Here is a 26,413-nt window from a genome sequence, read left to right on the forward strand (position 1 = left end):
GAAATCGATGTACTTTTTCATGAAACGTGAAGACATGCAAAAAAAATTTTTTTTTCATATTAAAAATTTTTTTTGGACTTAGAAAAAAAATTAGAATTTTAATTATCCGCTCTCATGGCATCTAGAACGCGATATCGGTGCTACATAATACACTGAAGAGACTGGTTAGTAAATTTCCAGTTTATAAATTAATAACGTCGCCAGTATTATAGATATTAATAATAATAATATCTTTGAAAAATATATAAATCGTTCCTTCAACGCTATTACAATAAGTAAATGTAAATGGGTAAATTAACGCATTAATTCTCATTTTTTTACAGTAATTGGAGTCGTTACGTTTAAATTGAGTGTTGATAAAATTGAAATAATGATAAATAATTATTGAATGATTTTGATCCTGTATTGATATTGATATTCGATCCTGATTGTCCTGCCTTGGGCCTCATTGCCTGCCTCACTCTACGCCTTTTAGCCCTGCCTGCTCCACAGTAACTAACTCAGTAGTACACAAGATTTTCTATGTACTCGACGGACTAGAAGACAACAAGTAGTATTGGGGTTCACCTGAGGTTCAAAATTCACAAAGATCACGTTAGTTCGAGGATAACTACATGGACCTTCCGCAACACTTCAATTCTTTATTTTATTTTTTCATCTTAAACTTTTTCTTTGTTTTTTTTTACTATTTATTTTTTTCACTGCAAGCTAAATATCTAAAAGAAAATTGATTTCGTTCTAATTACTTATTTTAGTCTAACCTCTTTTTTGTTTATTTTATTTTATTATTAATTGTTGATGGTAATAATAATAATAATAATAAAAGATAAATTGTCAAGATTTAAGTAATATTTTTTTTAAGAAAACTACTATCTGATAAATTTATTTCGTTATTTTTTTTTTTATTAAAAAAAAAATAAATAAAATATTTGAGAATTTAAAAAAATTATTTTATAGAGCTGTGGTTTTAATTATTAAATTTTTTTTATATTTAAAATTGGGATACTCGCGAATAATAAGGCTTAATTAAAATATATTTCTAACGAAAATAAAATTGTTCATAAATTTTAATGTTAATAATTATTTAAGGATAATTTTGATAAGATATTAACAACAAAATGATTATTTTTACTATTAGAAAAATAAATTTAAACATCAGAAGTGTAGTAGGGTAAGAAGGGTTTAATTTATCTAGAGGGAAAATAACTGATCTTAATTAATTATTAAATTATACACGATAAAAAGTAAACTGTAAAATTCACTCGAATTCCAGTGAATTTTTATAGTTTCAAACAGTACAGCGGACGTCGGGGTGGCGCAAATGTAAATATTAAAAAACTTAATGCAGAAAGTGTAAAAGCCATAATTTATAATTTAATATCGAAAATGTGATTAGTAACTGTCACTATAGTAAATAACGACTCTCTTATCTTAAAAAATTACAGTTTCAAACAGTAAAAATTGCCTTTTCAATGTATAGTCTATACTGTGAGGAAAAGGGGAAAGTCTCACACTCGGAGAATTTAACATTTGAAACAGTAAAAATTCTACTCTTAAAATATATATTTTACGTTTAAGCAAATCAATAATTATAATTTGATTTTTAGCGTTGTGTTTAAAATTTACCATTTTACTTTGTAAATATATACTTTGCTTGTATAGAAACTTAGTAACTGTAGTTTATATTTTTTACATATCCTGCGATCATTTTTTAGGTACGAAATGATAAATATCAAAGTCAAAATTCTTAATTATTATACTTAAGGAAGTTCGAGCGAATCTAATGTAAAAAATAATTTCCAACTTTGAGCTTTGAAATTAAGTATACTTATAAATAAATACGTCATCTATCTAATCCCAAAATTTAAAAAAGATTCACCGTTTAGTTACTTAGATATTAAATTTTAAAAATCACATATTTTATCTCCTTATACACGGGCTCTTATGGCGGACAAACGTTTTGTCGAGACTTTAATTATTTTTTTCAATATTAACCTCCCAACTTTAACGGATAAAAAACTATACACAAGAAACTTTGATTACTGCAAAATATAAAAACAATTTAATAATAATACATTACCGATATAATTTTTGAAATATTTAAAGTCAAATTTTATGTTTGTAACTCGTTTATCGTCAGCCATTTATTCGAATAAAGATTTGATAACATCGCGTCAACAGCTGAGAAAAAAGAAAAGGATAGAAATATAGTTACAGAGAGAGAGAAATGTTTAACTCACACACGTATCCACGTCTCAGTTATGGGTATAATCAATTGCGCTATTGCCAAATCTGTTTATTTATTCCGGCAAGTAATAAATACCAAAGTCATTTTATTACTTTACTTTATTAAATAAGTAAAAATCATTAATTATTAAATTGTTTAAATTATTTTAAATTAAAATAAAGAATTTTGACGAATATTCGGAAAACTAAAATTAAAAAAAAATTTTAACACTATTTTGACTCATTAGTTACGCTCGAATTTTCTTAAACATTTTCGAGTTTCACATAGCGAATATTACTGTTTGAAATAGTACTTTTTTTCCATGTAAATAATAAATTGTAGCATTTAAATGATAAATATTATAAAGTGATTGTTAAAATCACGATTTTACTGTTTGAAATGGTAATTTTTCCAGTTGATAATTACTTATTATAAATCGACTATTATTTTTACAGTTTCTTTTTTTCCGTGTATTTAAGTAAGTCAAAATTATCCAACTGCATTAAAACAATCCCTAATTTTAAATTCATGTTTCAAAAAATTTAACCATATTTTTGTTTATGGTAAAAGTTATCATTTTGTTATTTGAATAAAAATTAACATAAAAAGTTATTAATAAAATTGAATAATTTTCATTTTATCATTATTCAATCACTAAATCAATTTTTTTAATGTTAGAAAAAAAAATTACCAGACAGGAGTTTTCTTAAGTGAAAACTTATAAATAAATAAATTCATAAATAAATATACTAACCTTCGAGGGAGAGTTTTCTTCACGAGGATGCAAGTCTTAAATTAATAACGTCTTCCGCCACCCATGTTACCACCACCACCACCGCCACCACCCATGTTTCCGCCGCCGTATCCACCTTGATTGCCGCCTCCGTATCCACCGCCACCACCGCCTCCTACAGAATTACCTCCCATGGGTCCTAAAATCACAATATTAATTTGTTTAGAAATAATCTTGTACTTAAATTAATTATCATGATTTTTAATAACTGTTGACAAAATAAAAAAAAAATTAATTGTGAACAAAGGGGCTCCTTCTCATAACGTTAATTGCTAATGTAAATGAGAGTTGTTAGTAGGAAATAACTGCATTAACAATTTTCAGATATTGAGACGGTTTAATTTAGCCAAAAGATTAATTAATTAATTAATTAATTATTTTCAGAGTTATTTTTCTTGTGAGTTTTTTGAGTTATTTTAATTATTTGAACGACAAAAATATAATTTTGAAAAGGGAAGGAGTCAAGAGCGACCTTGTCCACCGAAGGGTGGCATCCACCTCGCGTCTCCACCAGATTGTCTTCCACTAGGGCCCATACTAGTACCGTAGGGTGCAGGTCGTCCGCCGGAGTTGAAGTTACTTCTTACAGGGCCGCCGCCGTAACCTTGTTGGTACCCGCTGCCGAAGTTATCGTTGCTCCAGTTACCGCCGCTGTTGTAGCCGCCCTGGCCTCCTTGACCGCCCCAATTGCCGCCTTTACCACCGCCAAAAAATTTAATTTCAATAAAAAACAATTTGTTCAATTTTTAAGTTAATTATTTTTTAATGCAAAATAATTTATTTTGATATAATACCTTGATTTTGACTTTCCCAGGGCCCGTTACCGCCCCAGTTGTTCTGGTTTCCACCGCCGTAACCTCCCTGACCGCTACCGTTGTTCCAGTCACCACCACCACCGCCGCCGCCGCCACCTCCACCACCACCGCCTGAGCCGCGGTTACCCCAATTGCCACCTCCTTGATTTCCACCTCGTGGACCACGACCTCCTGATTGACCTCCACGGCTTCCACCGCCGCCGCCGCCGCCTCCACCACTACCACCGCCACCGCTTCCTCCGGTCGCCGAGGCCATCTCTGCTCTACTTAAAGCCTGTAAAGAAATATTTTTTAGTTAATATTCAATTAATTTTTTTTTTATTTATTAAACTCTGTTAAGACATAGGATTAATTTGAAAATTTTTATAAGAAACAAAAATCAATGACAATACAATGATATAATTTTACTTTAAGGTAGTTGAGCCCTTTCAGGCATATTTCAAGAAAATTATAAAATTTTTTTTATCGAAAGATAAATATATTAATAATTCACCACCAAAATTTCAGATCAATTTACTACACCGTTTTTGAGTAATTAATTTTGAAAATTGTATCATTTACACGCAGAGGTATAGAGAGATAGTAAAGTTAGTATGAAATTTATTTACATTAATTCGAGTGGTACGGAAGATTTCATACTAACTTTACCATCTCTCTATACCTCTACGTGTAAAAGATGCAATTTCGAAAATTAATTACTCAAAAACGGTGTGATGAATTGATCTGAAATTTTGGTGGTGAATTATGAATATATTTATCATTCGATACAAAAAATTTTATAATTTTCTGACTCTAGGCATCAACCACGACAACTACCTTAAGACATCGGATTATTTTGAAAATTTTCATAAGAATCAACGATCAATGACAATACAATAATATAATTTTACCTTAACGAGAATTATTAAAAAAAATGAAAAATTTTACAAATATTGCCTTATTTTAATTAAATTCAGAGTTGCAAATTATATATTCTTCATTTAATATAAAATCAATAATTTTAATTTTTTAAATTATCAATGTTTTTTCAATTCATCATTTATTTTATTTTGATTATCAATTTTCCAAGAAATGTATTACATTTGTTAAATGATTAATTTATCAAGTCAGATATTTTTAATTAATTATTTATAATTTAATTTAAAATAAATTTTCAGAACAATAGAATTTTTGCAATACTTATTGAGTAAAATATCACAATCTAATGCTTTGTATTTCTAATTATAGTAAAAAATTTGAAAACTAATTCTAATTATAGTTTAAAAAGTAAAGATATAAAATCAAACTAAAAAATAGAGAACAATTTTGGATAATTTTCAATAAGTTTCAAATATTTATTGTAGAAAAAAAAGCGTAGGCTGATTCTCAATGTATTTTTATGATAACTTTACTTTCGAAATATCAATCAATCAAATGTCAATTAATATAATATAATACTGAAGTTAGCCGACATTTTTACATTTTTGATTTTTTTTTCTCTTATTGAATTAGAACTAAAAAATATTTTTTAAAAATTGCACTGATAGTTTTTCAAATTTTTTACAAATGAAAATTTACTTTTATTTTTTTGTGATAATTTTTTCAATAAAAAAAAAATTCTAAAAATTTTTAGATGTCAGCTAAATTAATTTTCATCAATTAATCTACATTGTTTTATTATAAAATGAATATTTTATTATTGAATTCTTACTTTAAATTTAGATATTGAGAGTCATTTAAAATTATATTCTACTTTTTAGAGCTAGTCTTTAAGGAGGTCCTTTCGCCATCAATGTTAAATAAAAAATATTAGATTATGCATAAAATTAATTTTTATCTAATAGTTAAAGTCCTTATTTATCTACTAGTGAAATTTAATTTATTCTTCACCGTGGAAATTTTTGAAAAAAAAATTTCTAAAAATGTTAGTACTTTTTCCGAGTCTTGCGAGAAAGTCAGACCTTAACAACTTTCTCGAATTATGGCATTAACCACCGATTAGATGGGGTAAAAAAAAAACTTAAAATAAGGTTTTTGAAATATTCAGGTTTCATTTTTTGCAATGAAATATATAGGTTGCCGTGCAATTTATGGAGAAATCATAATTATAAAATCACAGAAAATTTTTAAGTAACCTACATTTAAATGGCGTCAGAAAATTTGGCAACGTTGAGTAGCGCGCGAGCTTCAGACCATTAAATAAATTTAAACTAAACTTTAACGCGCTTATGTTTTTCATACATACTTATAAGTTAATTTATTGTTAACAAATTTTCATATTTCATAATTGAAAAATAAAACAATAATTAAAAAAAGCCATTCGGCAGCCGAAATGGAAGTAGATTTTTCAAATAAAGAAAATTGATTTTTAATAAAATAATATAATAACACTAATAATGTATAACTTAATTTATGAATTAAAAACAAAATTCAATAATAAATTTAAAACTATTTAGAACAAATTTTGGAAAAAAAATTAACTTTTGAAGAAAAAGTTTCTCAAAGAATTGCAAAGATTATAAGATTTGAATTATAAATGACCAAATTTTAAATAACTGCTTAGGAACAACAATTTGCAAATCAATCAGATGTTTGAAACCGGATAAAATTTTAATTGAAGAAAACAATATATAGAACTAATCTGTGGCATATTTACTGACGAATTACCTGAAAACATTACACGAAAGACTAATCATTATCGTAATTATTGAATTTACATCATGATTAAGCTATGATGCAGACAATAATTCTAAAACGGCTGCAACAGTAAAACTGTTTCATTAAACGAACTCTAAAAGGAGTAATATTGAGGCTATTACCACTTCTGAGTAGTGGAAATTAAAGCTTATAAAAAGAGCTTTACGATGCATTTTACCGAATTTTGATATCTTGTCTCGATCAGTAATTATATCAAGTTGAAGTAGTAAAAACATCAATTTTTACGATTTTCAAAATTTCAAAATCCTGTCATTTCCAAATTACTCGCCCGATTAAGCTCATCTTCGAACTTAACCTTGGTCTTGATCGATAGATAAAGCATGCTGAGTTTGAGAAGAATCGGTCATAAATTGAAAACGCTATCGTGCTGACAAGCCACGTTATATTGTATAAATATATATATATATATATATATATATATATATATATATATATATATATATATATATATATATATATATATATATATATATATAAATACATACATATATAAACTTTTGAACTATATACATTTTCTGACTCAGCTCGACAAACTGAGTCAGAAAACGACTAAATTTTTTCAAAGTTGCGCCATGAGGACGGCTGCAATAGTTAGATTTTTATAAAATCTACTAAAAATACTAGCATTCTTGCCATAAGACATTGTAATGTTATGGTTTTGTGACTAAACATTTTTAATTAATTTATTTATTTACACTGACTGCAAAAAGTTAAATATCGCCAAGGTTATATTGTGCAAATAAAAATGTAAACAACCGAAATAAAGCATTGCCAAATCACGGACAGGTTACTAACAGCTGATTTACAAGAGTCAAATTAATTTTTGTATATAACTATTTTTTTTTTAATTTTCAAAATTTCAACAATTAATGCCTTATATACTATTTATTTTTTAATTTTAGGAATTTTTATGGGTTTTTTATTTTAATTGATCGAATATTGACTACTACAGTTGTTGTGACTCAACTGGAGCGAAAAGACTTCCTTAAAGCGATATTCTTTTGTTAAATTCTAATTTATTTTCTTTTGTTTCTCTTATGTTAACATAGAAAAAAACTCTGTTTAAACAAAAAACATGATTTGACAAACTGGCGTTTAGTTTACTTTAGTTTTACATAAAGCCGCGTTTTTAACTTTTTACATTTTTAAATTATGTAATTTATTTTATAGTTTAAATTTAATTTAATTTGATTGAGAAAAAAAAATAAATAGAAAATTTTCATACCTTTTTGACATCAACATGCTTTCCTCGGATCTGATGATTCCGTTGCAAACAAATTTTATCCACGGGATCGTAGTCATCGAATTCGACGAAGCCAAACCCGCGTTTCTTACCAGTCTCTTTGTCGGTAACGATACTGATGGAGTTGATGCTTCCGTAACCCTGGAAATACTGTCTCAAATCGTCTTCCTCGTGGTCGTCCTTCAACCCGCCGACGAAGAGCTTTTTCACGGTGGCACCAGCCTCGGGGCGTCCAATTTCTTGGCGTGGTACAGCGCGTTTTGGCTCAACCACACGGTTATCAACTTGGTGAGGTCTCGCGCGCTGCGCGTCATCTACCATGTGTGCTCTGGAGTAGGTTATGAAACCAAATCCTCGCGAACGCTTGGTCTTCGGGTCCTTCATCACCACCACGTCGACGATTTCTCCCCATTGCTCAAAGTGCTTCTTCAGAGAATCGTCTGTTGTTCTATAGTCTAATCCTCCAATAAATAATTTTCTGACATGCTCGGGTTCATTTTTGCCGTCCTGAAATTTTAATAAGTTTGTAATTATCTCCAAATTTAATACTCTAATTTTAATTGCAATTTTTAAATATATTTTTGTAGAAGAATTAATAAAAATATTTGAAACTTAAAATAACCCACACTTGGCAATTTTCCAGCTCTTATAAACAAATTAGAGATTAGAAATATAAATGTAAAAATTTTACGTGTATTGTGAACAAGATTGAAATCAAAAAATATTTTTTTATTTTACTCAAAAAAAAAATTGTAACTAAAAAATTTTTGTAAAAAAATTCACTCACAGTTTTTTAAAATTTTTTACAAAAGAAATCTTCAATTTATAATTTATATTTAGAAAGAACTAGCAATTTTGCAGTCACTATGTGACTGCCGTGAGTTGTAAACTATAAATAAATGAAATTTTGTTTTATTGAATAATGAATTTTGTTAAATTGCACTGTACTTTCTTAAAAATTGCGGTTTTTAAAGATATAAGCTCATCCTGATGTTACACTCATCAAGACCCACATCAATTTTTCATATATTTATATATATTATATATATATGTATATATGAAAAAATATATCAAAAATACAAGTGGGTACTCAAATGAAAGCTCTTGATAAGTGTAACATTGGGATGACTTTATATCATTAAAAACGTCAATAGTTAACAAATTACAGTGCAATTTAACAAATATCTTGTGAAATATTGACATTTTCAAAGATATAAGCTCATCCTGATGTTATACTCGCCAAGAGCTTTCATTTGAGTACCCACATGCAGTTTGATATATTTTCCATGTAAGGTAAAAGCCCCAATAGATGATCATGTACCAGTATATGATCACTCCATGTATTTGTATACCTATATTTGTGAATATAGATATACAGATACATGGGGTGATCACTGCTACTGGTACGTCATCTATTGAAGACCTATATAATATATATAAATATATGAAAAATTGATGTGGGTACTCAAATGAACTGATAAACATCGGGATGAGCATATCTTTAAAAATATCAATACTTAGAAATGACCTTGCATTTCGTGGCTATTGACATTTTTAAAGATATAAGCTCATCCCGATGTTTTAATCATGAAACTTTCATTTGATACCCACATCAATTTTTCATATATTTATACATATATATAATATATATAAATATATGAAAAATTGATGTGGGTACTCAAATGAAAGCTCTTGATAAGTGTAACATCGGGATGAGCTTATATCTTTAAAAATATCAATACTTAAGAAATGACCTTGCATTTCGTGGCCTATTGACATTTTTAAAGATATAAGCTCATCCCGATGTTACAATCATGAAGAGCTTTCATTTGAGTACCCACATCAATTTTTCATATATATATATATATATATATATATATATATATATATATATATATATATATATGTATATATGAAAAATATATCAAAAATGCAAGTGGGTACTCAAATGAAAGCTCTTGATAAGTGTAACATTGGGATGACTTTATATCATTAAAAACGTCAATAGTTAAGAAATTACAGTGCAATTTAACAAATATCTTGTGAAATATTGACATTTTCAAAGATATAAGCTCATCCCGATGTTACACTCATCAATAGCTTTTATATGAGTACCCACATGCATTTTGATATATTTTTCATATATACATATATATAATATATATAAATGTATGAAAAATCGATGTGGGTACTTAAATGAAAGGTCTTGATGAGTGTAATGTCAGGATGAGCTTATATCTTTAAAAATGTCAATAGTTCACAAGATACAAGGTCATTTCTTAATTAAGTATCTAGAAATAGAGCATTTTCGAATGCAGCCTAAATACTTATCATCATAAATTAACTATTAGTGAGAATTATATGAAACCATGGAAAGGCACAACTCCATCTCAAGACTTTTCTAACGATACCAAATTATCCATACAAACCATTTTATCATATAAATACACTGGCCACAAAATTTTGCTTATTCTCCTAATAATGTAGATTCGACAACTATTTATCTGACATATTTTTCTTTCTAAAAAATTTCTTTATTTTGAACTATATTAATTCACCTATTAAAAAAAAATCATGAAATTTGCCCAATATCTTTTAACTCCATTGTCCTAAATATTTAGCAATTAATATTGACACTCATATTTCACAAAAATCAATACAAAATGGCTCTGTTTGACCACAATCCTTTAGACGTGTTAAAAAAAATGATCAATATATAGTTAATTCTGTTTAGAACGAATATAAAAATTATTAGCGGATATATACAAACTAAAATGGCTATATTTAGACATATATAAAAAATATTAGTAGTTAAGAGCAAGGACGCGGTATCATAAAATAGCCGACGCCATGTTGTTATTTTTTCAAGCTTCTGTTGGACTAAAAATAATTTTGATTAAATAATCACTTGAACTTTTCTTCACACTTTAAAATATAATTTTAAAAAATTTACAAAATTAATAAAGATTTGAAAAAAAATATTTTTTTTTTTAGAAAATTATGACAGATAACAAAAATCGGAGTTGATAAATTAAAAGAATTAACCATATATTTGTTTTTGATAAAATTAAGAATATTATAAATGAACGGATCAATGTAACTCACCTCATGCTCCATTTTGACCATTTTGGAGGGCTAATAAATAATTACTGATTTTATGTGATTAGATAAAACAATACAGTTAAAACGTTAATTGCGACGCACCAGCAACTGACAAAAAGTTTAATGGCTTCTCAATCCTAAAGCCGATCGATTTTAATGGAGTCCGTTCATTTGGATAAGTGGACCCCGAATTTTTTGTAGATGTGAACTTGCCGGTATCACACTGGTGGGAGTTGACACATGCGCAGAAAATTTTATTTGATGAACTAGTTTCTTGCTTAATTAATAGGTGGCGACATGTCATAGTTTTATGACATAGTTAGTTGTCACTTGAAAATTTTTTAAATTTTATTTAACAAACAAATTTGTTCCAAAAAATTACTTTTAAAAAATTGCATTTTTAATTTTTTAAAATTTCTAATTGTCAATTTTTTTTTGCCGTAATTTATTTGTTATAAAATTCTTAAAATTATTAAATATATACTAAATTTATTTATGAAAATTAAATTAGCCGACATCTGAAAATTTTTATAATTATTTTTGTTGAAAAACTTATAACAATAAAATTAAAAGAAAAAATTTCACATGTAGAAAATTTGAAAAATTATACGTGCAATTTTTTTACTATTCATTGTAATATTCATTGTAACTTTCAATGTGCAATCATTATAACATTCCCGTGTCTTTCTTACAAAAATTAATAATAATTGATATGAAAAAAAAAATTTGTAATGAGCATTGAAAATTTCAGTTAAATAAATTGTAGGTCTCATAAGTGAAGAAATTTGCCTAGTTAAACATAACCAATAGAATTAAAAAATTTATTTTAAACAAATGACAATCGAATAGAATGAATTTAGTTACAATAAAAATTCATTATTTCTAAGTCAAAAAAATATAGCTTCCAGATAAGTAATCACCACCATATCATATACTAAAACCTTCTCCGAAATACGCTGCATCTTATGGTATAAGTATAACTAGTATACGTTGCGCGCGCAAGCGCGTGTGAATTTAGTATGGAGTTATCTATATTTTCATACTTATGATATATTTGACCAATCACGTTACGAATAGTTTGTCTTATTGTGTATATTTTCATATTTTCATCTAAATTATAAGAGTGGATTCCGATCGGTTCAGTAGTTTTCGCAGTATAACCGGACAAAAAAACCGGTTCTCTATTTATTAGTACACAGAAAAAAAATGTTCTTAAATCAAGTATATAATTTTGAAGAACTTGTTCTTGATTTGAGTAAATTTTACTTGATTCAAGAATTTTTCGTCTTGATTCAAGACAATTACCCTCTTCAAAATTATTTTCTTAGTTCAAGAATTTTCCTCTTGAATCAAGTTAATTTTTAACTTCCCGCTAAGAAAATCGAAGATTTTCAAAAATCGGGAAATTATTGTTTTCACCCCGTTTTGCAAAAATCGAGTTTTCATCAGATCTCGACGTTTGAAGGTCACAGGAAGCTTCCCTGACTATCCCCGCGAGGTTGTCACGGTGTGTGTGTGTGTGTGTGTGTGTGAAAGTATGTGAACCGCTTATAACTTTTGAACGGCTTGACCGATTTCATCGCGGTTGGTGCCATTCGAAAGGGCTTGACCAAACTTAGATTTTGAAAACTATTTTGACTGATTCAGATCAATAGATTTTGAGAAATCTTAAAAAAACTGAAAAAAAATTTTTTTTCAAATGTGGTTTTTTTTGGAATAACTTTTAAACGGCTTGATGGTTCAATTCCAAAAACTAATCAGCTCTTAACCTCAAAAAACCACGTCGATCGCCACCGGTCTGGTCAAAATCGGTTGATTCGTTCGAGAGATATCGTGAACGAAAGAAAACCGAAAAAAGTGTTTTTTTTTAATAACTCCAAAATTCCTAGCGCGATCAATTAAAAATTTGAGATTCTTTGTGAGGCTTGAAAAACTGCGTCGAATACTTCTAACCGCGTAAAAATTGGTTTATTCATTCAAAAGTTATTGCGGTTTAAAAATTCAAAAAATAGTGTCTTATCAAATTTCTATCAGACTTTTGAGCTCGAAGAGCTTTAAAGCATAGGAAAGCAATCTCTTTGAGCTCGGAGAGCTCAAAATAACCCATAAATTGTATTTTTGAGCTCGAAGAGCTCAAAAATGTCATTGGTGCAATTTTAAGCGCCTAAGTATGGAATTAGCGGGAAGTTGCAGGGATGGCCTTCAGGGTCAACCGTTTTCCTAATTTTTTTTCTCATTTTTTTTTTGCCATAATTTATTTGTTAAAAATATTTTAAAAATTATCAAATATCTAATAAATTAATTTTAATGAAAAATTCTTAAAATTAAACATTATTTTATTTTCATATGAATTAAACGCCCTCTTAAGATTAAAAAGTGAATTATTGAAAGAAACAATTGGGATCTTTCTTACCGAAAGTCAGCAAGCTGCGCGCAAAATAATAATAATAATTATTGTTTCAAAGGAAAACAATAAATAATAATATGTCAGCGGACAGATTTCGGATTGGTGTTTGATTTAAAGGTGGGGATTTGTTCTTACATTAAAATATATAAACAACAACAACAAAATCTGATTGAAAATTTATAACCGCTTTTAACTATGAACGTTTTAAGTTAGCGATGCGCTTGAAATAATTTGTTTAATAACATAATTTATAAATTTTATTTAAATATTTTGTTAGAACACGCGACCTGGGGTTATGAATAACCTAAATATAGTTTTCAATAGAAATACGTACAAATTTATGTAACAGAGAAATGTTGGTGAACTTGTAGTCTAGTCTGGCCTTATATTAGTCATCCCGTATCTTGTAGTACACTACTTAGTCTATTTATTACCGGGGCATAGATAATTTTATAGAAACACATCCCCTCTTTTGTTGTAATTCTCAAAAGCCTACTTTCTTAAATAACTCCACTGAGTTTTAATATAAGACGAGTATTTATATATCCGGAGATTTTAATTCCTTACAATGGTAAGTTTTTTAATAAAATTTCTTTTTATTTTTTATTTAATAATTTTGAATTTTTAATAAAAATTTTTTCACAAAAATTTTTTCTAGGCACTTTTGGGAATTCAATTGGTAATTACTTTGGTGGTTGTCAGTGTAATTCAAAAAATAAACCCTCATTTTTCATTCGCTAAATGGATTTTATGTTCCACTGGGTAAGAATTCTTTTTTAATTTATTTTTTATCAATTAAATCCCGGAAAAAATTTGAAAGCTTTGAAAAATTCATATTATTTCATTGAAATTATTATAAAATAAAAATAATAATAATAATAAACATAATATTGTTTTTTTTTGTAACAAAAAATGGAGCGATCATTCTCGATAATAATAAAGTTAGCCGACATTTTTGATTTTTTATTTTGCTTAATTTATTAAATTATAACTAAAAAATACTTTTAAAAAATTCCACCTATAGGTAGTTTTTGAAGTTTTTAACAAATGAAAAAAATTTTTTTTTTATTTTTTTTTAATAATTTTTTAATAAAAAAAATCATAAAAATTCTCAGATGTCGGCTAACTTTATTTTCATTCATTCTGGGGTTGCTTGTTTTTCAGGAAAATTGTGGGGGTGGATATTATAATTCTTATTTTATAATAATTTTATAAATTATAAATACAAATATAAATATTTAATGAACAAATGAAAAAAATAAAGATCTGAAAAAAATCATCTTTAGATTTTTAAGAAATGAAAACAAAAAACCTCTTTTTTTGTGTTTCTCATCATTTTTAATTTTAATATTCCGGACCAAAATTTTCAAAAAAACAAAAAAATAAGGATATTCAATAAATAAATAAGAAAATAAAAAATCCGAGATAAATCATCTTTAGATTCTTGAAAAATTAAAACATGACATTTTTTTGATTTCGATTTTGATTTTCACTTTGATATCCGGCTCCAAAATTTTCAAAAAAATCAAAAATGAAGGATATCTAACGATCCGACTATCAAATTTAAAATAAAAAAAAATATCATCTTTAGATTTTTCAAAGACAATAAATAATAGTTTAAAAAAACTAAAAACACGCTTTTTATAGAAAACCAAACTAAAAAATAGAAAATAAATTTAAATTAAGAATAGTGTTAAAAATTTCAATAAATATAAATTAATAATAGTGTAAATAAAAAAAATGTATTTTATTTTAAAAAAAGCGTGAGGTGCATGGTGTCAATAGTTATAAATATTTTATTGACAGATATGGGTAGAGTGATTATCATTTTGATAATATCTTAAAAAGCACCCCACGCTTTTTTTAAAATAAAATACATTTTTTTTATTTACACTATTATTAATTTATATTTATTGAAATTTTTAACACTATTCTTAATTTAAATTTATTTTCTATTTTTAGTTTGGTTTTCTATAAAAAGCGTGTTTTTAGTTTTTAAACTATTATTTATTTTTACTTTTAGTTTGGTTTATTTATAAAAGCGTGATTTTTAGTTTTTAAACTATTATTTGTTGATTATCAAAAATATTCAGGCGCGCAAATTACCCACGGAGAGTTACATACTGACATACTGACATACTGACATACAAGTGAAGCTAATAAAAAAAAAAAAAAATTATTTATAAATATTATAAATACGGGGAATCAGAGTTCGATTTCGGAGAGCGAGCCTGAGAAACGGCTACCAGAACCAAGGAAGGCCGCAGGCGCGCAGATTACCCACGGAGAGTTACTGACATACTGACAAACTGACATTCAAGTGAAGCTAATATAAAGCGTGTAAAAAGGTGACTTTTTTTTTTTTTTTAATAATGATCATTTTACTCGCAGATATACGTCCCAGAATGCCCTAAGCCAAAATTTAAAAAACTAACTGAAATCATCTTTTTAGAATCCAAAAATAAACTAAATTTGAAAATTTCATATTCATAAACCGATAGGAAACACGGTGAGAGTTTCCCAAAATTTAATTTTCAATTTAAAAAATTTTTTATTAGTAAAAAAAAAATTTCGTTTATTGTCACCTGTAGGTAAGTCAACGATAAACAATTTATAATTTGGTAAACTTGAAAAACTTAATTTCGCTTGTAGATATCTCTATCTGAAATTTTATTTTGTCTGCTGTCCGCTAACTTCAGGGTCATTAATTTTAATGAAATAATATGAATTTTTCATAACTTTAAAGTTTTTCCGGTCTATTTTTTCCGATTACCTTATCAATTATACGATCGACAATTTTTATGATACTGAAATCAAAAAACATATTACAACTTTTCAGATTTTTATAACAATTAAATTATGAAAAAATTTAGTAAAAGAATTTCATATGTAAAAATAAAAAAACTTATGTACAAATTTTCAAAAGTATTTTTTTTTATCATAATTGATTTGTTATAAAAAGTTAAGAAATTGTCAAATTTCAGCTGATCTGTGTCATCAATTTTTTATAAACAAAATAAATTATTAAACTTGAGAATTTGTTTTGCATTGCAGACTGATAAGATACTTGTATCCAACAAATGATGAGTTGAAAACTCTCGCAAATATACCAAAGGAAAAACCAAGAAAAGGAAAGCACATGCAAAATGGAAATTCACATCAAACTTTTCACGTCCCACGTAATTTAGACATTACCTTAGAAAATGCTCAAGTGACCAACTTGGATATCATTCATTTGAAGTATTACTCGGATTTTCAATGGTTATTGGATTTTTCAATCTATGCTACGATAACTTACGCTCTTACTGAGGTTCATTAATAATAATTACTCTAAATCGCTAATTTAAGTATGAAGTATTTTATTTTAATTTAATTAATTTTGTTTATAATTACAGGTTTATTATTATTTGTATTCCATTGAAGGAGAGATTAATCTAAGTATGCTTTGGTGCATACTAGTAGTTGGATTTTCATTGTATCCTTTTTATTCAATAATTTTTAACTTCCCGCTAAGAAAATGGAAAATTTTCAAAAATCGGGAAGTTATTGTTTTTACCCCGTTTTTCGAAAATCGAGTTTTCATCAGATCTCGACGTTTTGAGGTCCTAGGAAGCTTCCCTGACTATTCCCGCGAGGGTGTCACTATGTATGTGTGTGTGTGTGTATGTATGTAAACCTCTTATAACTTTTGAACGACTCGACCGATCGGATCGAAATAGGTGGTGATCCAAAGAGTATCATTGCCATTAAATTTCGTGAAAATTTGAATCGATTCGGTTCGCTAGATTTTGAGAAATCTCAAAAATAAAATTTTCAAAAAATCGTTTTCTTGGAATAACTTCTAAACGGCTTTACCGATCAATTCCAAAAACTAATCAGCTTTTAAGGAAGTTCGAGCGTAACTAATGAGTCAAAATAATGTTAAAATTTTTTTTTTAATTTTAGTTTTCCGAATATTCGTCAAAATTCTTTATTTTAATTTAAAATAATTTAAACAATTTAATAATTGATGATTTTTACTTATTTAATAAATTAAAGTAATAAAATGACTTTGGTATTTATTACTTGCCGGAATAAATAAACAGATTTGGCAATAGCGCAATTGATTATACCCATAACTGAGACGTGGATAAGTGTGTGAGTTAAACATTTCTCTCTCTGTAACTATATTTCTATCCTTTTCTTTTTTCTCAGCTGTTGGAGCGATGTTGTCAAATCTTTATTCGAATAAATGGCTGACGATAAACGAGTTACAAACATAAAATTTGACTTTAAATATTTCAAAAATTATATCGGTAATGTATTATTATTAAATTGTTTTTATATTTTGCAGTAATCCAAGTTTCTTGTGTATAGTTTTTTATCCGTTAAAGTTGGGAGGTTAATATTGAAAAAAATAATTAAAGTCTCGACAAAACGTTTGTTCGCCATAAGAGCCCGTGTATAAGGAGATAAAATATGTGATTTTTAAAATTTAATATCTAAGTAACTAAACGGTGAATCTTTTTTAAATTTTGGAATTAGATAAATGACGTACACATAACTTCGAGATTTCTTTTTGGATCATTTTTGACGAAATAGAATAATTATTAGAGCCCAAAAAATTACGAACGTGAAAATTAGTTGATTGGTTCGTGAGTTATCGTTGTCGAAAAAATTCGGAAAAAGTGAATTTTTCAAATTTCTCTAAGATTTTCGGTTCGATCAGTTTGTGTTCAAAAGTATATCATAGATTCTGAAAGAGTGCGTGGAATACTGCCAACCGCGTGAAAATTGATTCATTCATTTAGAAATTATTCCAGTTTGAAAATTCAAAAAATACTGTTTTATTAAACTTCTATCGGCCTTTTGAGCTCGAAGAGCTCAAAAGCATACAAAAGCTATTTCTTTGAGCTCGGAGAGCTCAAAATAACACACAAATTGTATTTTTGAGCTCGAAGAGCTCAGAAACGTCATAAGTGCAATTTCAAGCGTTTAGGTATGGAATTGGCGAGAAGTTGCAGGGATGGCCTAGAGGGTCAACCGTTTTCCAGATTTTTTTCGACTAAAATCAGTAGACATTTGATCATTTATGGATTTTACTCAACAAATAGATTCAATTTTATTTTATAATTAAAATTTTGTAAAAACTTTTTTTTCATAGTTGTCAAGAAAAATTTCTTGACTGGAGAACAAAATTCTTGGCTCGAGAAAATTTTCGGGTGTCTGAAGGAAGACCGAAGTTGTGTTGGCCGAAGTAAAAATTTTTCAAATTATCATAAATACTTGATACAATTAATTTTTATATTTGATCAAGATTTTTAGATACTTTAGGAAAGCAGCGCTACCTACTTCAGCTGAGAAAAAAATTTTCTCACCTTGAGAAAATTTTTCTCTTGAATATTTGATACCTATTTTATATTATTTTAGCGTACAATTATACATACTGAGTGAAAAAAAATGATGAAATATTATTTGATCTTCCCATTTGACATGTTAATCAATAAAAATATTAATGAAAATTTACTTCTATTTTTATATTTAATTTTTTGGAGCAAGAGAGAAATTTTTCAAGACAAGAAAATTTACTTCTATCATGAACTAAATTTTTTGGAGCAAGAGGCTGAATTTTCTCAAAACTACAAGATTTTCTTGACTTAAATAAATTTTCTTGGATCATGATACGTATTTCTTACGGTAAAAAAATTAATTTTGTTGGAATAAGTAAAATTTCTTGTGTCAAAAAAAAATTTTTTTTGCTCAAGAAAATAATTAGGAAGAAAAATATTTTCTTGACTCAAGTGAACTTATTTTTCTTTATAGACATAACAATTTTTTGTCAATGTCTGTGTGTTATAAGAATATGTGCAATATTTTTTTTTTATCCTCTTGAATTTCGCGTTGGTCTTAAAATTAATTCATTTATAATTCCTTAATTAAAAAATTCAGTAAAATATTGATAGTCCTATGGATCCAATACTTCAAAAGCAATGAAAATACTGGCGAAAGATCAACATGTATCGTCATGGGAATCGTTTATTTATTAATTGCATTAGCAGTTCAAATTATTGACGAAAAAATTATAGAAATTGGTCTGAACAAAGCTTACACCAGTTTCAATCAAAGTGCAACTAAATTTCTTGGCGAACATGGACTCTCTTCTACGTAAGAATTGAAAATAAAAATAATTTTTACATCCATACAATTAAAAATTAATTTTAAAATAATTATTTTAGGGGACCAGCATCAAGGATAGTTTTGAAGTTTTCTCTAGCTGTTTGGTGTGGATTACTTGGCTCGTTGCTAACATTTCCGGGTCTGAGGATGGCTCAAATGCACTCAGATGCTTTAATGTATTTTTATTATTCTTAAAAATTTATTATTACTAAATAACTTATTGTAAAAAAAAAATTAATAACAACAATTTTGCATTTCAGTTACCACAAACAGCGTAAACTTTTATTATTATTAGCAAACATAAGTTTCGCGTCGCCTTTACTGCTAGTTTGTTTGTGGATTAAACCTATAAGTCGAGATTATCTTACTGTAAGAGTTTTTACGGGAGCAAGTGGTCCACTGTAAGTAATTTGAATTATTTATTTATTTATTTTTTTACTTTAATTCTTATTCTATGATTTTTCAGGATGACTCCAGATGCATTTGAAAGTTTGAGACTGATTGCTATTATCGTTGTAGTTTTATTAAAATTATTATTGATGCCAATGTATCTGCAGTCGTATTTAAATTTGGCTGAGCAGAGACTAGAGAAATTAAAAAAAGAATCCGGTAGAATAACTAATGTCGATTTACAAAAAAAGGTAACATTAATTTATATTATTAAGAGAATAAGAAAAATTTTGTCTCCAATTTAGGCTGCATTCGAAAATGCTCTATCTTTAGATACATAATTAAGAAATGACCGTGTACCTTGTGAACTATTGACATTTTTGAAGATGTAAGCTCACCCCGACATAGCACTTATCGAGACCTTTCATTTGAGTACTCACATCAATTTTTCATATATTTATGTATATTATATATATGTATATATGAAAAATATATCAAAATGCATGTGGTTACTCAAATGAAAGGTCTTGATGAGTGTAATGTCGGGGTGAGCTTATATCTTTAAAAATGTCAATAGTTCACAAGATATTTGTTAAATTGTACTGTGACTTCTTGACTATTGACATTTTTAAAGATATAAGCTCACCCTGACATTATACTCATCGAGACCTTTCATTTGAGTACCCACACCAATTTTTCATATATTTATGTATATTATATATATGTATATATGAAAAATATATCAAAATGCAAGTGGGTACTCAAATGAAAGGTCTTGATGAGTGTCATGTCGGGGTGAGCTTATATCTTTAAAAATGTCAATAGTTCACAAGATATTTGTTAAATTGTACTGTAACTTCTTGACTATTGACATTTTTAAAGATATAAGCTCACCCTGACATTATACTCATCGAGACCTTTCATTTGAGTACCCACATCAATTTTTCATATATTTATATGAATTATATATATATCTATATATGAAAAATATATCAAAGTGCAAGTGGGTACTCAAATGAAAGCTCTTGATGAGTGTAACATCGGGATGAGCTTATATCTTCAAAAATGTCATTATTTAAGAAACTACAGTGCAATTTAACATAATTAAGAAATGATCTTGTATCTTGTAAACTATTGACATTTTTAAAAATATAAGCTCATCCCGATGTTACACTCATCGAGACCTTTCATTTGAGTACCCACATCAATTTTTCATATATTTATATATATTGTATATATGTATATATGAAAAATATATCAAATTGCATGTGGGTACTTAAATGAAAGCTCTTGATGAATGTAACAACAGGATGAGCTTATCTTTAAAAACTTCAATAGTTAAAAAAGTACAGTGCAATTTAACAAAATTCATTATTTAATAAACCAAAATTTTATTTATTTATAATTCACAAGTCACGGCAGTCACATAGTGACTGCAAGGTTGCTAGTTTATATTAATAAAACATAATTGTCTGATTGTGTTTTAGTTATTTAAAATAAAAATTATTTATTTACTTTCAGATTGCTGCAGTGTTTTATTATCTGTGTGTCGTATCGATACAATTTATAGCACCATTACTACTGTGTTTATTTTTCTCATTTATGTACAAAACACTAGGTAAGCTTAAAATTTTATTTAAAAATAATTTTATAATCCAAAAGTTTATAAATTAAATTTACATAATTGTTCCAGGTGGTTACTCGTGGAATGGTTTTGGTAGTGCTTTAGAAGAATGTTCTGTCGATGAATCTCAACCGGTGACAAGCAGTGACAATATTGACAATATTGAAAAAACTATTACGCAAACTGCTGAAGAATTCCACTTAGCTTTAGGATCTTTAAAACAAGTTAGCTATATTTTATTATTACATAAATATAAAAAACATGACAATATTTTTTATATTTATATTAGGGTAGCGCAAAAAAACCGATTTTTTTTTTTTTTTTTTTGAGTCTCGAGTGAAAAAATGTTAGTTCTTGATGTTCTAAGAGCCCTCTCCAAAGAACAGCCCAAAAAAAAATTTTTAAGAGGTCGCTCCAAATTTTTTTAAATTTCAAAAATCCTCAAAAATCGAATTTTTTTTTTTTTTAATTTTTTTTCTCGTTACGTCATAATTTTATAAACAAAAAAAAAAATAAGTTCCTGAAAGTTTCAATTCAAAATTCAAGTTTTGAAAGGTCGCTCATAATTTTTTTTTAAATTTCAGAGTCAAAAAATCCTAATCCAATTAAATAGTCACTAATAAATTAAAAAAAAATTATGAGCGACCTTTTGAAATTCACATTTTGAACTGAAATTTTCAGAAAAACCTTTTTTTTGGTTTATAAAATTATGACGTAATGAGAAAAAAAAAATTAAAAAAAAAAAAATTTGATTTTTGACGATTTTTGAAATTTAAAAAAATTTGGAGCGACCTCTTAAAATTTTTTTTTTAAGCGGTCCTTTGAAGAGAGCTCTTAAAACATCAAAAACTAACATTTTTTCACTCGAGATCCAAAAAAAAAAAAATAGTCGATTTTTTTGCGCCACCCTAATTTATATAATAATAAAATATTGAGTCTAATTATTTTTCTTACAGATTTTTACAACAGAAGTCTTCCGTGGTTTGTTTGGATTGGCAACATGGTGGACCTGTTTTACGATATTTGCAACAAATGCTCTAGGAATGTTTTGTCAGTCCTACCTGACAGCCGCGTAATGAACAATTAGTTTGACAATTTATTAATTCAATAATTACTAAAAAAAAAAAAAAAAAAAATTGAGATCTTTTTATAAAAAACTAAACGCACAATAATCGATCGTTGTAAATAGTTAAACAGTCGGTGAGTGAATGTTTTTTTTTTTTCTAATAATAATAAATTATTTTTCTTGCAATTAATAATTAATAATTTAATCTAATAAATGATCCTTTTTTTTTGTTACGATTCATTTGTCGCGTTACCAAAAAATTCTTTGACTTTTTTTTCTTCTGGTACGTAGAATTGTACGACGATAATTAAGTAAGTCGTAATCACTCCGATAAACTGAAAAAAATAAATTTATTAAAAAAAAAAAAATAAAAGACTAAATATTGTAAATAAATAAAATGTAAATAAAGTGAAAATATTTACGCTTCGTAAAAGTTTATTGTCTATTATGAAAAATCCACAGGCGTTAAAATTCATTGTAGAGTGATGAAGTTGCGATGAAAAGTTATTTATTTCATGTTGTAAGTTTGTTTCTGGATCACAGGGTTTGGTAATGTCTACCGAATACAATTCGCAGGAACGTAGACATTTTGAAATTCGTCTGAAATAATTAAAGTTTTAACAATTATAATAATTAATGAATAATACTAAAGTTAGCCGACATTTTTAATTTTTTGATCTTTTTTCAAGAATTAAATTAGAACAAAAAAATATTTTTTTTTAATTTCATAAAAAGATTTTAAAGTTTTTAAAAAAATGAAATTTATAAAAAATTTTTTTGTAATAATTTTTTCAATAAGAAAAAATTCTGAAAATTTTTAGATGTCGGCTAACTTGATTTTCAATGAAACTAAAATTAGCCAACAATGAAAAAATTTAATTTTTTTTTTATTAATTGAATTAGCAATAAAAAAATATTTTTAAAAAATTGCACGTATAGTTTTTCAAATTTTTTGCATGTGTAATTTTTTCTTTTAATTTTTTTGTAATAATTTTATTAAAAAAAAAAATTCTAAAAATAATCAGCTGTCTGCAAATTTTCTTTTCATGATTTTCATTTAAAGTTAGCCGACGTTTATAATTTTCTGATTTTTTTTCATTTATTAAATAAGAACTAAAAAATATTTTTTAAAAATTGCACTTATAGTTTTTAAAGTTTTTTACGAATGAAATTTTTTATTTTCTGTTTTTTGTAACAATTTTTTCTATAAAAAAAATTCTAAAAGTTTTTAGATGTCGGCTAACTTAATTTTCTTGATTAATGATGACACTGAGATTAGCAGACATCTGAAAATTCTTGAAATTTTCATAACAAATTAATGATTATAAAAAAAATATTTTTAAAAATTCCCACTCATAATTTTTTTAAATTTCTACATGTGAAATTAAAAAAAAAAATTTTTTTTTATTATAATTAAATTGTTAAAAAAATCTTAAAAATTGTTAGATGTCTATTAAATTCAGTATCACAATTAATGACTAATAATTAATAATTAATTAAAAAAATTTAAATAAATTACGCAAGAATGATCTTGTGGATTATAGTTGCAGTTTTCTTAGATTCCCCACGTACAAATGTGCAAATAACGCAGTTCAATGTTACTTGTATCGTGTAAGTAATCCATATTATGTTGTTAATAAGAATAAACATGTTCTTTCCTTCAACAACGCCCATGTATATTCGGAACAATGTTGCGACGACCATTGTGAAGGCGTTCAGGGTACTGAGAAGCAAATGGAGGCCGTAGATGTTATTTACGTATGTTACAAGGTTGCAAATACCTGAAATTAATTTATATTTATCAATAAGGTATGTTTTTTAGTAATAAGTACTAGCAATCTTGCAGTCACTATGTGACTGCCGTGAACTATAAATAAATAAAATTTTGCTTTAAAGAATGATTTTCGTTAAATTGCACTGTACTTTTTTGAATATTAATGTTTTTAAAGATATAAGCTCATCCCGGTGTTACACTCATCAAGAGCTTTCATTTGAGTACCCACATGCATTTTTGATATATTTTTTATATATACATATATGTAATATATAAAAATATATGAAAAATTGATGTGGGTACTCAAATGAAAGGTCTCAATGAGTGTAATGTCGGGGTGAGTTTATATCTTTAAAAATGTCAATATTTCACAAGATGCAAGGTCATTTCTTAATTGTTGATATTTTTAAAGATATAAGCTCATCCCGATGTTAAACTTATCAAGAGCTTTCATTTGAGTACCCACAAGGATTTTGATATATTTTTCATATATTCATATATATAATATATATAAATATATGAAAAATTGATGTGGGTACTCAAATGAAAGGTCTCGATGAGTGTAATGTCGGGGTGAGCTTATATCTTTAAAAATGTCAATAGTTCACAAGATATTTGTTAAATTGCATTGTAATTTCTTATCTATTGACGTTTTTAAAGATATAAGCTCATCCTGATGTTACATTCATCAAGAGCTTTCATTTGAGTACCTACATTTACTTTTGATATTTTTTTCATATATACATATATATAATATATAAAAATATATGAAAAATTGATGTGGGTACTCAAATGAAAGGTCTCAACGAGTGTAATGTCGGGGTGAGTTTAAATCTTAAAAAATGTCAATATTTCACAAGATGCAAGGTCATTTCTTAATTGTTGATATTTTTAAAGATATAAGCTCATCCCGATGTTACACTTATCAAGAGCTTTCATTTGAGTACCCACGAGGATTTTGATATATTTTTCATATATTCATATTTTTCATTATTGATGTGGGTACTCAAATGAAAGATCTTAATGAGTGTAACATCAGGATGAGCTTATATCTTCAAAAATGTCAATAGTTCACAAGATGTTTGTTAAATTGCACTGTAATTTCTTATCTATTGACGTTTTTAAAGATATAAGCTCATCCTGATGTTACATTCATCAAGAGCTTTTGAGTACCCACATATATACATATATATAAAATATAAAAATATATGAAAAGTTGATGTGGGTACTCAAATGAAAGGTCTCGATGAGTGTAACATCGGGATGAGCTTAAATCTTTAAAAATGTCAATAATACATAAGATACAAGGTCATTTTTTAATAATGTACCTAGAGATAGAGCATTTTATCATATGACTATCCTGGACACAGAATTTTTCTTATTTTCTTTATAACATAGATTTTGTATAATACTTACGAAAAATACTCAGATTTTATAAATTAAGAACTAATTTTACTTTTTTTTAGATTACATAATTTTGAACAAAGTGATCTTTACAAAAATTGCTTCAATCTTCATTCGAAAGCTCAAAAAAATTCATCCAAATATTTACCATTATAAATTTTTCTGATTCTCCGGATTTCCAAGATAACATTACCCGATCCTAAGTCTTCAATTTTATTGATTCCATTGTTCAGCTCTCTTAACCTCGAATAGATTAACAAGACAATAATGTCAAAGAAGAAATTCATTGCCAATGATTGTGCGATAGTGTGATACAACAACAGATCAGAGGTGAAAAGATCTTCCGGGCGAATATTATAATAATAAACCGCATGACAAATCAGCGAGAAAGGTCCCAAAAGCACAGTAATAATTGCCGCAAATATTTGAAACTTATTAATCAAACAACTATATGATATATCTTCTAAATTGCCTTGCCGGCTGATTCTTTTGTCAATTTTAACGATCATCTTGATTAAAATCGGCCACTTTTTGTGCTGAACCAGTCCTTGGACGACACACCAGTAAGAAGAAACGTAACAGGAAACTTTATTTGTATAGTATATTATTTTGAACGCGTCGCTTTTGAAAACACCTTCAAAAAAAAAGAAATCTATCGCGCCGTACACGATTATTGTTGTGCAAATTGCTAAATTTATTACGCGAACAATAATTG

At 27.2% G+C, this 26,413-nt stretch overlaps 3 protein-coding genes across 8 annotated transcripts; 1 reads left to right on the forward strand and 2 right to left on the reverse strand.

The window, feature by feature from the left end:
• On the reverse strand, positions 1-11,083 carry LOC123265917 (heterogeneous nuclear ribonucleoprotein A1, A2/B1 homolog). 6 transcript variants are annotated; one of them, XM_044729899.1, is made up of 6 exons: positions 10,881-11,083; positions 7,758-8,282; positions 3,815-4,109; positions 3,565-3,726; positions 2,982-3,159; positions 1-716 (listed from the first exon to the last, which is right to left on the reverse strand). In XM_044729899.1, exons 1-5 carry the CDS (start codon positions 10,899-10,901, stop codon positions 3,023-3,025), a joined length of 1,140 nt encoding a protein of 379 aa, XP_044585834.1. In that variant the 5' UTR covers positions 10,902-11,083; the 3' UTR covers positions 1-716; positions 2,982-3,022. The 6 variants fall into 6 exon arrangements, with proteins under 6 accessions (XP_044585834.1, XP_044585831.1, XP_044585836.1 ...); XM_044729896.1 differs by having other exon boundaries at positions 3,493-3,726; XM_044729901.1 differs by having other exon boundaries at positions 1-567; positions 3,565-3,714; positions 10,881-11,082.
• A 2,269-nt stretch (positions 11,084-13,352) lies between these two features.
• Positions 13,353-22,888, forward strand: LOC123265908 (transmembrane protein 161B). Its single transcript, XM_044729878.1, has 11 exons — positions 13,353-13,855; positions 13,943-14,046; positions 16,339-16,594; positions 16,680-16,759; positions 19,213-19,428; positions 19,500-19,616; positions 19,701-19,841; positions 19,907-20,081; positions 21,352-21,448; positions 21,524-21,678; positions 22,411-22,888. The coding sequence occupies exons 1-11, from the start codon at positions 13,853-13,855 to the stop codon at positions 22,528-22,530; spliced, it is 1,464 nt and encodes a 487-aa protein (XP_044585813.1). The 5' UTR covers positions 13,353-13,852; the 3' UTR covers positions 22,531-22,888.
• LOC123265316 (putative gustatory receptor 2a) lies at positions 22,605-26,207 on the reverse strand. Its single transcript, XM_044729014.1, has 4 exons — positions 25,847-26,207; positions 24,040-24,301; positions 22,943-23,120; positions 22,605-22,855 (listed from the first exon to the last, which is right to left on the reverse strand). The coding sequence occupies exons 1-4, from the start codon at positions 26,205-26,207 to the stop codon at positions 22,751-22,753; spliced, it is 906 nt and encodes a 301-aa protein (XP_044584949.1). The 3' UTR covers positions 22,605-22,750.
• Positions 26,208-26,413: the final 206 nt, after the last annotated feature.

This window comes from Cotesia glomerata, linkage group LG5, assembly GCF_020080835.1.
Source record: "Cotesia glomerata isolate CgM1 linkage group LG5, MPM_Cglom_v2.3, whole genome shotgun sequence".
NCBI lineage: Eukaryota > Metazoa > Arthropoda > Insecta > Hymenoptera > Braconidae > Cotesia > Cotesia glomerata.